We start from the raw sequence: 14,834 nt of genomic DNA on the forward strand, positions 1-14,834 counted from the left end.
TTCTCAATTTGGAATGAATTAGTCCAAAGGAAGAAAATATTCTTTCTACACTGGCAGAAGAAGCTACTGCTGTTAAAAGTGAGATTATCACTTCAACAGTCTCCGAATCCAAGTGTTAAGTGACTGCCACCACTTCACTGATGTGACTTTCTTTAAAACATCATCAGCAAACATATATTTCTTGAATGGTTCTTATTCCCAAACTGGGTCTCTTTTACGGCCTACTGCTATTATAGGTTTTCCCTTCTAGTGAGAGAATGGTATGGGAGATCTCAAATCAATGAAGGCTACACTCAGAAAGACCTCAAGACTTCTGGAATATGCTGCTCAAACAGTTTCACTTTTGTTTCTACTGCGTGTCCCTCCCTTCTCACATTTATCTCCAGACTTCTTCTCCTTGTCCAGATCTATTCTGCGCCCAACAATCTTCTATTCATTGAACTTTTTGAAACTTTGCACTTTTAGACAGAGGTAAGAGATTGACTCTGTGTACACAAATTTGCAGAGGGACAGTAGGGTTGAGGCCTGTTATTTCTCACCTCTCTATATTATTTATTTAAAAACATTTTTGCTGTTAACAAGCATGTTATCTCTGGAGGCACAAGTCCACAGTGTGAGAACTGCAAAACTAAGCTTCTCTGATGGTATCTTCTAGGCTGAACACTGAGTCCCATTGAGTAGATAGAAAGATTAATCTATACAGAAGCCCCTGGAACCCCATAAGATTGGGTCCCTAATCCATGAACTATTGGAACTCATTTACAAAACTTTTCTTAAACATTACATGAATATATTGTCTCATACTATAGAATTAGAATTTATAATCCCTATTCCATGATGAGATATCTTTATAATGTATCTTAATTAAAACTGTCTTTAGATACGTTTTTCCTCAAAAAGCATTTTATCCAAAAAATCTGATTTTTAAATAAAAAAATCTGTTTTTTTTTTGTTTAAATAATCATTGATTTTTATCCACCCTGGAAGAAACACTTTCCATTCCAATAATAACTCAGGAAGGTGTTGAATAGCAGATACTAAAGTTAGACATTTAATATCAACGGGTCCAGGTAGCTTGCATCCAAGAGTTAAAAAGTTGGCTGAGGAGCTTGCTTCACTGTTAATGTTGATTAATTTTTTTTTTTCCTGATAAATCTTGGAACACTAGGAAAGTTCCAGAAGACTAAAAGAAAGTTAATGTTGTGCCAGGTATTTAAAAAGGGTAAATGAGATGACTTGGGTAATTATGGGTCTGTTACCATGACAGTGATCCTAGGCAAAATAATGGAGTGCCTGATAATTGGCATTAAAGAATTAAAGGAGGGTAATGTAATCAACATGAGTTTATGTAACAATAGATCCTGTCTAACTTGCAATCTTATCAAAAAAGATATCAAGTTTGGTTGATAAAGATTAATAGATTTAGAATTCTGTAGGCTATATGACTTGATCCTGCATGACATTTTGATTAAAAAATTAGAACGATATAACATGAACATGGCACACATTAAATTGATTAAAAACTGCATAACTGACAGGTTTCAAAATTTAATTGTAAAAGGGGAATTGTCGTTGAGTGAGTGTATGTCTAGTGGGGGTCTCACATCGATTAGTTCTTGGCCCTGTGCTCTTTAATTTATTTTAACAATGACTTGGAAGAAAACAAAAAATCATAACTAAATAAATTTTGCAGATGACCCAAAATTTGGGGTGGGAGGTAAAGAGGAGGACAGTATTTTTCATCACTGGCAATTTTAAAATCAAGATAGGATGTTTTCCTAAAAGAGATGCTCTGCCTAGTTCAAATAGGAATTGGTTTTGGGAAGTTCTGTGGCCTGTGTTATGCAGAAGGTCAGACTCGATCACAGCAGTCCTTTCTGGCATTAGACTTTATGAATACTTACACCTTACTGGTTCTAAACAAAGTCTGTTAACTCACAAAAAAGCCTTGCATCTTTATGGACAGTTTGATAAAGACCTTTGCTCACTGTGCAACAGTAGTCAAGTAAATGTTAGACTATGTACTTAATGGAATAGCGAATGCTATGGAAATATGATTTCAATTTATTAAAACAGTTATGTAGCCTCCCCTAGAATACTGTGTTCAGTTCTGGTTACTCAAGAAATAGAAGCGGCTCGGAGATGAGTTGAGAAAATTGAGATGAAAAGAGGAGACATGGTGAAAATAATAAATGGCATAGAAACGGATGACCTTAACTCTACCCACAAACCTAAAATGCCATAATCATAAAGCTATTGCACAATGTCGCTACAGTGGAGAGCTAAGGTTGTTTGGTATCCTGATTAAGCATTTCCATACCCCAACATGTTTGGATTTATTTTATATTTGATTGTGAATTTGGGGGTTTATAACACTTGATTTTTGGGATAATTGAAACACCTGTAATGTATTTTACTTTATTTACTGATATGTACTCCCAACCTTAACGCCATTTTCCTATAGTTTGTCTTGACATGTATAACTGTTAGTTAGGAGGAAACTTTCCCTGGGGGGGCAGATTTCTCCATAATTGTTACTACAGAGTTTCTTGTAACTTTTTCTGAAGCAGCTGGTATTGGACATTGTCAAATATAGGGTATTAAACTTTGATGGGCCACTCATCTGATCCAGTATGGTAATTATGTCTGAAATTACAATCTGAATATACATATGTGGATAGTGTTCATTTTAATCCTAATGGAATAAATTAAGAATGACCGAATGTCATTACAAAGCCTAATACTGGAGGGAGTTTAGGATAAGAGACAGGAAAGAGGAGCATTGTTACTCAAAAATAAAAAATCCATTTTAATTTTTACTGGTTACTTCAGCCAAAATACAACACTAGAAGAACTATGTAATTATTTAACCTGAAAGAAGAAACAGTAGAGCAGTATTAAGATTGATTTACCCATGCTATTTCTACACTGCCCAACAATTGGGACTAGGGGATGTGAAAATCAGTGTGCACCAAAGTGCTGCTCTGTAACTCCCCATATGGACGCTGCCGGTACAAACTAAAAGTTTCCTAGTTTGCATTAATGATAGTTCGTTAACAATAGTGAACTGTATAGTTACACAATTACCACATTTGTAGGTAAGATACCAAGTGTAATGAAATGAGCGCTTGGACACAGAACACTTTACTAGAGGGATCCAGTGCCAAAAGACTGTTTTAGCCTTGAAAAATTAGGTTGAGCCTAGAAGTTTGGTTTAGGTAGAGGTCTACCCAACTTGAAAGATTTGTTCTAAATTTTGGAGGTTTTATTTTTAGCTGAAAGCTGAAATAATAAACTCGCAAAGTACCATGACAGCTTAAAGTTATTTCAGTTCCTGTGGGACATGAAATTTAAAAATATATGTTTAATGATTGAATGTTCTGCCTCTTTTCCCCTGTGTGGTAGTTGAGTCTACAACCCACAGTTTACATGCATCAGAGTTGTGTGACAAACTGAAAAGTGTGAAGTTTGAGATTGGCAGAATACTAGCTCTGAGTAATTCTGATATGCATAAGAGATGGAGGAGAGCCAACTGTGTCCCCTTATGTTCCTTAAATAAACTGTTTTAATCATGTATGCACTGTAGAAGCTTTCAATCAGAAAGAAATTATCATTGTTTTCTTAAGATGTTCTTTCTCTATTTTAGTAGCAGTGTCATTTATCTGTCTTTCTTTAACAGAAACCTTTTGGACAGAGACACATTTTCAAAATCTGATCCAAGTAAGTAAAAATTATTTTATTATGTTTATTTGTTGCACTGGATAAACTGCAGCGTAAATATATCAAGTAAACCTCCAGGGTATTTCAGCCTCTAAGTCAATTCAGTTCTTGTCCCCTCAGCAGAGGCTTAACATAGTGTAATTGTGAATATGGTTTTTGTCATGTAGACAGTTGTATGTTAGGAAGTGAACTGAGACTACTGAACTCATTTCACATAGGCTACTGAATAGTCATTAGCTGATAACTTTACTACTGACGTGAACCACATTTTCGATGAGTGACATAGAATGTAAAGGTTCTATATCCCTTTACCAGTTTCTTGAGCTATCTAGTCCCTTTGAAGAAGATTTAAGGTAAATTTTTTTTTTTTTTTTTTTTTGGGGCTGGGAAGTAATAAATGCAGAACTTACATTTTTTTTTTTTTTTTTTTTTTTAAATCTATTCTTTTCACATCTTTTTCCAGGCTGCTATGCAAACTATATAGAAACCTTTTTAAAATCTCCTCTTTCTGCTAATGCTCCTAATGAATAGAATTAAACTTAAATCTAGAGTCAAAAGATGAGAAATAAATGCCATTTACATTTGTGTTGATAAATCAATATGCCTTGGGTCACTGGGCAATGTGGCATCTTGTTTGTAAGCCCTCAAAGAGCAGATGTGAAAGACAATAGACAACTCCTAGACTAATGTAAGAATGCAGCTGTGCAGAGAACCATGTCCCTGAACGTGATCTTGGCAGGATTGTCCTTGGCATGAAATTCTTGGCTTTGGTCCAGCATGGACACTTTCTACTCATAGACTGTAAAGTCAGAAGAGACCATCGTGATCATCTAATCCTGGGGTTCTCACAACAAATTTTTTGGTGGCCGTACACTGAGGCCACCAACTCTTGCTGGTGGCCACTTTGACAATTTTTCCTAAAATATTTAATTAACTTTAGGAAAAACAAATACATATGCGCATATACATGTCCAGTCTTAGTAATTTATTTATGTTGGGATGTTTTTTCAGACTCAATAATAATAACATACAGTTGTCTCTATTCTTTACTGGACCTAAACAGAATAGAAACACAAGGTGCTTTGCATGTTCTTGTCTTTGTTGTTGTTTCTTTTGCTTTGTTTGTTGCAACTTTTTTTTGTTTTGTGTTTTTGTTTTTTTTAAGACTTGCTAGCTAGGAAGTCTGGTTCTGTGAAAAGTGATATTTCTATGTTTAATATCACTTTTCACAGCAGAGACTTGTAAGCTAGCTGGGAGGCAGTGAAAAGTGATATGAACAAACATGCAAATATCACTTTTCACAGCAGACTTAGCTCTGGCAAGCTGGGGGCAAATATAAGCCTTGGATGGGGAGATGGGAGGCAGTGGGGGCCAAGGATGATGGGGTGATGGACTGAGGCCACAGCAGGAGCCAGGGTTGTGTGTGAACCTGAAGCTCAGTGGCCGGAGCCTGAAGCCCAGTGGCCTGGGAGTGGAGACTGCCACTATGCAGCTAAAGCCCAGAGCCCAAAGCCCCACGGTCAGAGCCCGTGGCCAGAGCCTGCAGACATGTGGCCAGAGCCTGCCACACCAGGGCTGAAGCCGGAAGCCTGAGCCCCACCACCCCTGGGAAGGTGGGGAACTCGCACCAGCTGTCTGCTCCTCCAACTTTTGTGGTCAAGACCCCTCCTCCCCTCCCCCCCCCCCCCCCCAGTCACTGCCCAGGAGGCTGTGGCTGCAAGAAAAGCCCCTGGTGGCCACATGCGGCCATGGTAGCCACACTTGAGAAACGCTGATCTAGTCTGACCTGCACATTGCAGACCATAGAACCTCACCCACCCACTCCTGTAATAGACCCCTAACCTCTGGCTGAGTTACTGAAGTCCTCAAATCATGGTTTAAAGACTTCAAGTTACAGAGAATTCACCATTTACACTAGTTTAACTCTGCAAGTGACCCATGCCCCATGTTGCAGTGTCTCTGCCAACCTGACCCAGGGAAAAATTCCTTCCCGTCCCTAAATATGGCGATCACTTAGACCCTGAGCATGTGGGCAATACTCACCAGGCAGACACCTGGGAAAGAATTCTGTGTAGTAACTCAGAGCCCTCCTCATCCGGTATCCCATCTCTGGCAATTTGGGGATATTTGCTAAAAGCAGTCGTTGATGGGCCACCTTCCTTTGTAGGCAGTCCCATCATACCATCTGCTCCATAAACTTATCAAGTTCAGTCTTGAACCCAGTTAGGTTTTTTGCCTACTCCCCTGCTCCCCTGGGAAGGCTGTTCCAGAAATTCACTCCTGTAATGGTTAGAAACCTTTGCCTAATTTTGAGCCTAAATTTGTTGATGGCCAGTTTGTATCCATTTGTTCTTGTGTCCGCATTGATGCTTAACTTAAATAACTCCTCTTCCTCCCTGGTATTTATCCCTCTGATATATTTATAAAGAGCAATCGTATCTCCCCTCAGCCTTCTTTTGGTTAGGCTAAACAGGTCAAGCTGTTTGTCTTCTCTTATAAACTAGGTTTTCCGTTCCTCGGATCATCCGAGTAGCCCTTCTCTGCACCTGTTCCAGTTTGAATTCATCTTTCTTAAACGTGGGAGACCAGAATTGCACACAGTATTCCAAATGAGGTCTCACCAGTGCCTTGTATAATGGTACTAATTCTTCTTCTTCAAGGCGTGTCCCTGTGGGTGCTCCACTTTAGGTGTGTTGGCACCCTGTGTTTGTAATCGGAGATTTGTAGTAGCAGTGCCCGGTTGGCCGTGCCCATGCGTCAGCCATCTTACACTGCTCTGAGCAGTTACCTAGTGTGCACCGTCAACCGTCCCCCAGTTCCTTCTCTTCCGCCTTTGGTTTGAGTCGGAACGACAGCAGCGCCTCTCTTATCTTCGATAGCTCAATAGTTCTTCTTCGAGTGCTTGCTCATATCAATTCCAGTTATGTGTGTGCGTGCTCCACGTGCACGGATGTCGGAAATTTTTCCCTAGCAGCTACCCGTCGGGCCGGCTGTGGAGCCCCCTGGAGTGGTGCCGATATGGTGCTCTATATATGACCCTGCCGGCCCGACCCCCCCTTCAGTTCCTTCTTACCACCAGGTTGTTGGAACAGTGGTCTCTTGCTCGCAAGTGCTCCACTACTCCCTAGCTACTTTACTTATCTCTGTGTATAGTTACCCTATTGTTAGTTAAGTGTTAGTTTCTGTTATCCCATCAAGGCATCAACTCCTAGGAGAGCTTCATCTTGTTGACTAGGGAGCTGATTCTTCTTGCTGAACTTGGAAGATACCTCTCCATATGCAACTACCAATTTGAGCTGCAGAAAAAAGGTCTCTCATTGTCAGTTGTCTCTGCAAAGATAAACTTAAAAAAAAAAAAAAAAAGTGTGTGGCATCAGCCAGATATCAGGTAGTGTCATGCTTTGATGTTGGGGATACAACAGTAAAGGTAACTGTGTCCAGTACTGATGTCTGTAGACACACGTGTTTGTAGGGTTCAGGCAGTTATGTAGCAGTTCAGCCCAAGAAGCTGCTTATTAATGGAGGCAACCTTTTGCAGCAGTGACTGGATTCTTAGTACAGGAAAAGCTTTGTTATCCGACATGTTGGGGGGAATGGAGGGTGCCGGTTAGTCAGAAATTCCGGTTAACTATTATACTTACTGAGGGAGGGAATTTGGATGCAGGAGGAGGCTCAGGGCTGGGGGTTAGGGTGAAGGAGGGGGGTGCAGGACGTGGGTTCTGGGAGGGAGTTTGGGTGCGGGAGGAGGCTCAGGGCTGGGGGTTAGGGTGAAGGAGGGGGGTGCAGGACGTGGGTTCTGGGAGGGAGTTTGGGTGCGGGAGGAGGCTCAGGGCTGGGGGTTAGGGTGAAGGAGGGGGGTGCAGGACGTGGGTTCTGGGAGGGAGTTTGGGTGCGGGAGGAGGCTCAGGGCTGGGGGTTAGGGTGAAGGAGGGGGGTGCAGGACGTGGGTTCTGGGAGGGAGTTTGGGTGCGGGAGGAGGCTCAGGGCTGGGGGTTAAGGTGAAGGGGGGGTGCAGGACGTGGGTTCTGGGAGGGAGTTTGGGTGCGGGAGGAGGCTCAGGGCTGGGGGTTAGGGTGAAGGAGGGGGGTGCAGGACGTGGGTTCTGGGAGGGAGTTTGGGTGCGGGAGGAGGCTCAGGGCTGGGGGTTAGGGTGAAGGAGGGGGGTGCAGGACGTGGGTTCTGGGAGGGAGTTTGGGTGCGGGAGGAGGCTCAGGGCTGGGGGTTAGGGTGAAGGAGGGGGGTGCAGGACGTGGGTTCTGGGAGGGAGTTTGGGTGCGGGAGGAGGCTCAGGGCTGGGGGTTAGGGTGAAGGAGGGGGGTGCAGGACGTGGGTTCTGGGAGGGAGTTTGGGTGCGGGAGGAGGGTCGGAGCACGGAGTTGTGGGATGCTGGATCCGGATGGCACTTGCTCAGGTGGCTTCCTGCAAGTGGCAATATATCCCTGCTGCTCCTAGGCGGAGGCATGGCCAGGTGGCTCTGCGTGCTGCCTCCGCCCACAAGCGCAGCCCCTGCAGCTCCCATTGGCCGCGGTGCCTGGCTAATGGGAGCTGTGTAGCCAGCGCTCGGGGTTGGGTAGGGGCAGGGCAGGGCGCTCCTGTGGCCATGCCTCCGCCTAGGAGCAGCAGGGACATGCCGCTGCTTGCGGGGAGCCATACTCAGCCAGGTAGGGAGCCTGCCGGCCCCGCGCCAGCTGGACTTTTAATGGAGATATCAAAAATGCCAGTTTCTACAGCTTTACGGTTGGTAAAGTGCCGGATAACACAGATTTTTACTGTGTATGCTGCCTCCTTCTCTGCGGAAGTGAAAGGGGTCTAGGCTTTATTTTCATAGGCAATAAAAATTTCCACGTTTGTAAAAGGTTGCTGCTTGGTCTGGAACCTATCAAGATCTACTTTGGAGACCTTCCAGTTGATGAGAGAGTAAGATTTTTATCCCTGATGGCCCCTAATCACCTTGGACACAGGGGCACTGAAAAACTTGCTTCAGAGAAATTCTATCAAATTCCCCAGTTGATAAAGAATTTTAAGTTGCATCAGGAAATCACGCTACTATGCCATTGAGTTTGTGCCACGGAACAAAAGCGAGAGAGAGGCTTTTGTTCCAGTTACTTCCTGACGGAGATGTGAGTTCTGACCAATCATGGATTTGATCTCTATTTTTATATGGCAAAAGAAAAAATGTAAAATGCAACCTTGGGAATAGAGAGACAAGCTGAGCGAGGTAATATCCTTTTATTGGACCAACTTCTCTTGGTGAGAGACACAAAGTTTTGAGCTACACACAGCTTTTCTTCTGAGAGGAAAGAAGTCTAGTAAAAGGTATTAACTCACCCACCTTGTCCCTTTTAATATCCTGGGACCAACACCAGCTGCAACAACACTGCAAACAATCTTGAGAATATCGCTCTTGCATGAAGGAGACTGACTCTATGCACTGCACATTGTAGTCACTTGCATGCCTATAGGGATGCATCTCAGGCACAGGCAGCATATCTAATTTCCACTCTGCCAAAACATTGTTTCTACAGGTAGGCAAAAAGTAGGTAGGATACACAAACTCAATAGATTTCTTCCTTAGGCTCTACAGACATGCACAGTAGGGGTAAGGTGTGGTGTGTTTTGTGTGTGTGTGTGTGTGGTTTTTTTTTAGTTGAGTTGTGCCTAGGAGTGTTCTGTATAATCCAGTGGACTGGGGGAATAAACTCACTATTGACGTTCAATTCCAAGCCTTCCTACTTTAGGTTGGGATTAGCTTTTATGAATCAAGCAGATCATCTGCTGGCTCCAGCAGATGATCTGCTGATGTTGTGGATGTTGGGCCTAATCGCCATACCAGTATCTGTTACACTCATGGCACATTTCCACATTATACCAGCTCAGTAGACTCTGGGGTCATAGTGTTCAGAAGTCATACATAGCCTTGCATTGCATACAGTACTGGACTATCTCCAAGCCTCACTGGCTTGGTGTCTGTGCAAGTAAAGCCTGCATTTATGAATGGACTTCTGTGATCCTTTCTGGAGTAACCATAGATTCATCTTGCCTCCACACACAGGAGCTGCTCACCTTTTAGACATTTTAGTCTCTTCTTGATTAACTGCACACACGTGCTCTGGGGATGATGGCAGTTCAGAGATCTGGTATCCCAAAATATGGTTCTGATTCAAACAGGCAGTTAGCTCATTTTATCAGTTTAGCTGGGTGCTTGCAGAGTAGTAAAAATAAAATGTGTGTGCCTTTCACAATCCTTTAAAAATACACGAAATAGAGACAATTTTCTGCATAAACAGGCGGGGACAGGAACATGCCCCCTGAGTGGTGATGTCATGCAGGAGTGGAACTAGTGGAATCTAAGATATTTTCTAGTGGTTGCTTATCTAGCAAGGAAAGGGTGAACCATCTCAGACAAGCTAATTCAAATAGTAGTCCATTCTTTATTGGTCCTTGTTTAGGGGCAAGTGCTTTAGGCCTTTATTGGATAGGGAACTCAGGAAATAGGTATGTTTGAGATAACAAGAGACTTCTTTGTTTTTCCATTCTAAGATGTATGATAGGGACATGTATTGCTAGTTCTAGTAGTTTTCTGTATATTTTTATTAGAGTGTAACTTTAGAAAATATTTTGTTTCTGCCTGCTCCTCTTGCTTTTATATCTAATTTCTTATTACTTAGGCTATGAACATCAGAATAGGTAAGATTATCTGTCTTTTCTGCAGCAATTTGGTGCGTCCAAGTACTTTACACCCGATAAAAGACAAATCTGAGGTGCCTTTTGCTGTCCTCCTGAGTATTCTCCCAAATTTGGCAGGTTGTAAACCTCTGAGCAAGTGCAAACTGAGATTTCTCAGAGATTTCTCGGAGACTTATTAGAGCTACAGGGATAAGCAGGACTTTCTCTGCTGTTGCTGCTACAGGAGTGACAACAGGCACTAGAACTGACAGCAGAGACATTTCCCTGTGCTCTCAATGCTCCCCCTGCTGGGCCCAGGCAGGGTGGAGAAGGAGATTGCCTGACTCAAATGTAGAAGGGGCAAGAACTGGATTTGGGAGAGAGGAGCATTTTAGAGCAAGGTGTCAGTGTGTGTGGGGAGAAACTGGGACTGGCTGGAGAGAGAGGGGAGAGCTCGGGGGGAGGGGAGAGGATAGTGAGATTAGATGAGTGGAGACTGGGATGAGGAGTCAGGGTGGGGAAGAGATAGGACTGGGATGAGGACAGATTGGAAGGGATGGGGTAGAAGGCATTGGTCTTGGAGGAGAAAGGGACAGAAAGATCTGTGATAGGCCCAGTAGTGATAGATCTCAGGGTGGTGTTTCTGCAAATTCCTTCCAGGCATAGCCACAGGGGATTCCTCCAGGTTGCTTATGGAATGGAGCATTACCGATAGAAGGCTTTTCCTATCTGGACTGGGAACGCCTCAAATATTTATGAAAATCTTAGTAGTTTTCATTGCATCCCTAATTCCAAAAGGAGTGCATTTCTATCATTTCCTAAAAGGTCTCCTCGAGGAGAAAAGAGCTCTCAGTACTTGGGCAATGATAAGCTTCAGTCCTGTGGCGTTGTAATTTGTGGGTATAATAGGAATTACCTGGTGTTACAGTCCTGGCTGAGCTCCTCCTTGTGGATGCTCACACAAGGCAGCTATTTGGACTGACTCACTGGTGGATCCATGTGCTTCTGAGCTCTCCTGGATCTTGGCAGACTCCAGCCATAGACTCATACATAGACTTTTTCTGGTACTACTTCTAGGAAATAGGACCCTGTGTTCCAGCTGCCCTGGACTCCAGGACTGGTGTTGAATCCTCCCAAGTCTGCCCAGTCAAACAGATCCTCCCTAGAGCTTCAGTCCCATGGGTAATCCAGTTTATAGCTTAATCCTTCAGCAACATGGGATAGTTGAAGCAAGTAATGCACAGACTTTGCAAAGGGATTTCTAAACTGAATATACTTTACTCATAGACAAATTACAAGAGATGCAAGCAGTTTTATTATATTGACTACATTTGTTAAGACCCCTGGCTAAAGTTCTTCAATACTCTTGATCATTGTTTGGAATTTGGTCAGTGTTTTTTCAGGTTCACAGGACTCTACTCCCTTCCTTCCTCCTGGCTGGTCTTGTCGTCTTATTCTGGTTGGGGAAGCTGCTGCTCAGGACCTTGTCCTTTTTAAAACTTCTAGCCTCCTTTCATGTGATCCTCCTTGTCCATCTCTTAAGGCCCCATCAAGTGATTAAGGTCCACCATCAGGTGATCTGTTGCTTGATTACTGTCCACCTGGAGTCCAGACTAGAAAAAATTTGGTTTCTTGCAACTTTGGCCACACTCTTTAGCATACCGATTTTATTGCCAGAGCAAAGTCATTCAATGGTAATGACACTTCATTGATTAGTACGGTTCGCATTGTATCGATACCCCTTGGAATTATCATCCAAGAAGGAGGTAAAAAGACAACGAGGAAGGCACAGCATGGGCTTACAGTCAAAAGAATGCTAACAAAACAAAATGCAGTTTGTAGCTGATATAGATACCTACAAACAAGTACTAAATCTTCACACTTGGTCTAGCTTCAAGCTCTGCTTCTACCTTAGTTTGCCTTCCTGTCAGATAGTTTCCCACCAGTTTCTAACATGATTAGGTTGCTGAGGGAACTTAGTCCTCCATCCAAGTCATGAGTCCTTCTGGAGTCTATTAGGGTCCAAACCGAAACGCAGAACCCAAAGGTTCCATCCCAGACTCTTGTTGGGCATAGCCCTTCCTCTGCATACAACAATCTATATCCCTTCTCCAGGGATCAGCTTCTATTTTTTTCTGGGCTCCAATCAGTCCCTTGATGCTGGCAGCATAGGAACCTACGTTCACCCTCTACTATGGGTTTCTTCCCTCGGTACCTAAACAATTGACAGGTCTGCCCGGTAACATAAACTACTCTGTTTTTCATCCCATGGTCTTTCTGTATGTTCAGCTTGGTCTTTAATGGAATTTCCCCAAGAATCACCACAGGCTGCCCTTTTATCTCTCAGTAGGCCTGGTTTAGCCACATGCTTCCTCCTTGTCACATAATCTCTACGTTCATTCCCTTGACCTGGGGAGGCAGGCTATACCTGTCATAGGGAGTGCTGAGCCTCAATCCCTTTAAAGGGCCAGATCACCCTGAGACTGTGTGTGGGGGAAATCACTAAATTCCAACTCAAAAGTTCTAGTATCTTAGAGTCGGAGTGTAAGACTAGTTTGCCCTCCTCTATATCACAGGCCAGTAGCATCACCCAGCCAGCCACACACTAAACCCAACAACCAGAATTAGACTTAAGTGTTACTGCACTCTGGAGACTTAATTATTGTTTGCCACAGGCAAAAAACAGGAGTGACTGAGGTGCATCAATACCCAAGGCCTTTGCAATGGCAGGGGCATTGATCAGGTGAGATAAGCCCAGATGATCATAGCATGTGACCTGCACCCCATGCTGCAGAGGATAGTGGGGGAGGGGAACTCAAGGTCTGACTTGGGGAAAATTCATTCCCTACCCCATGTAGGGTAGTCAGACCCTGATCATCTGAGCAAGAAATTACCAGCCAAGCACCTGAGAGAGAGAGAGAGAACTCTTGGTTCCACCTCAAACCACTGGCCCACCTCCTCCAGTATCCCATCTCCAGTTATGGCCATCTCTGATGCTTCAGAGAAAAGAGACTTCCAAAAAAAAAAAAAGGGTGTGTGCGGTGGAGGGGGCAAACAAAATCCACCAACAACCCAGAATACATAGGGGAAAAAATTCTCTTTGTGACCCATACTGGTGACTACACCTGGATGCAACTTTAAACCACCAGAAGAAAAGCTTCCATCTCATGGGGATCATGACAGCCATTCAGTAGGTCTTAATTCTTGCTTGATTAATGCTAAGGTTGTTTTTTATTTTTATTTTTTTCCCCATGAAGCTACAGGGAAAGATGGTATATGCATTGAGTTACTGAGTGGCTCTTATTCCATATGATGATTCTGCAGAAGTTTCTCCTTTCCATGTCCACCTTTTCCCCATGTAACCTGGATGCCAAAGTTGCAAATTTGAAAAGTGGTCATTCAGGTTCTCAACTGATCAGTGTCCAGAAACCAATAAGAACAATTCTGTTGGACATGAATTTGTTTGCAAAATATGTTTCTCCACTAAGGTATCTCAAGTTGAAGCTACATCAATAGGTACTCTTAAAAAATGCACATTAACTAGCAGCTATGCTACGAATGCTAGACAAGATCAAGAGTAAGATTAACCTGGTAATGATGAGGAACTTGATAATATAGGTGAATGTGAACTACCAAGATGGGAAGAGATGATATCTTTCCAAAGAACCTATATGTCAGTACATATGAACAGAAAAGAACATATATCTTTCTGAGCCTTGTCAAAGGACAAATGAACATCTTGAATATCTGAGTTTATTAAGTCTGTACCAGGTAGACTGGGAGCGATGACCCCTTCGCAGTTTAGTATTTTAAGTAATAGTGGCCAGATTTTGAGGCCCAAAGGAAATGCCAAAGTCAGAGCTGCCTTCTGCAGGCGTAAAGGACAAGTGACAATAGCTCTAGATCAGTGGTTTTCAACCTTTTCATTTGCGGACCCTTAAAAAATTTCAAATAAAGGTGCAGACCCCTTTGGAAATTTTAGACATAGTATGTAGACCCTCAGGGTCTGTGGAACCTCAGGGTCCATGAACCACATGTTGAAAATCACTGCTCTAGTGGCACTGTACAACAGGTGAAAAGTCTCCTTTACTTATGCCACATTTACTTCTTGCTAAAAGAATCTAAAGCAATATGAATAGATCACTAGGCATTCTTGGAGCCCTCCCCCAACTCCCAGCTGAACAAGATTCCCTTGTTTCTCAGACTTAGAGATGCATTCTGCTCTTCCTATAATTTCTCTTGCTCAGATATCTGATTCAAGGGACCTTTGTACATCAGGAACCAGGAAAGCTTTCTCTAACGTTAACAGGTGTGTTGTGAGCAAGACACTAGAAGTAATTATTCCGCTCTACTCTGCGCTGGTTAGGCCTCAACTAGAATATTGTGTCCAGGTCTGGGCACCGCATTTCAAGAAAGATGTGGAGAAATTGGAGAGGGTACAGAGAAGA

General features: G+C 43.2%; 1 protein-coding gene across 3 annotated transcripts in view; it reads left to right on the forward strand.

Moving 5' to 3' along the window:
• CPNE8 (copine 8) overlaps positions 1–14,834 on the forward strand; it is a 250,005-nt gene that overhangs the window by 17,538 nt on the left and 217,633 nt on the right. For all 3 annotated transcript variants that reach the window (XM_065399630.1, XM_065399638.1, XM_065399646.1), the window contains exon 2: positions 3,680–3,720. In XM_065399630.1, the coding sequence (XP_065255702.1) occupies positions 3,680–3,720 (41 nt within the window). The remainder of the gene's footprint in view (positions 1–3,679; positions 3,721–14,834) is intronic.

This window comes from Emys orbicularis, chromosome 1, assembly GCF_028017835.1.
Source record: "Emys orbicularis isolate rEmyOrb1 chromosome 1, rEmyOrb1.hap1, whole genome shotgun sequence".
In the NCBI taxonomy this organism is placed as follows: domain Eukaryota; kingdom Metazoa; phylum Chordata; order Testudines; family Emydidae; genus Emys; species Emys orbicularis.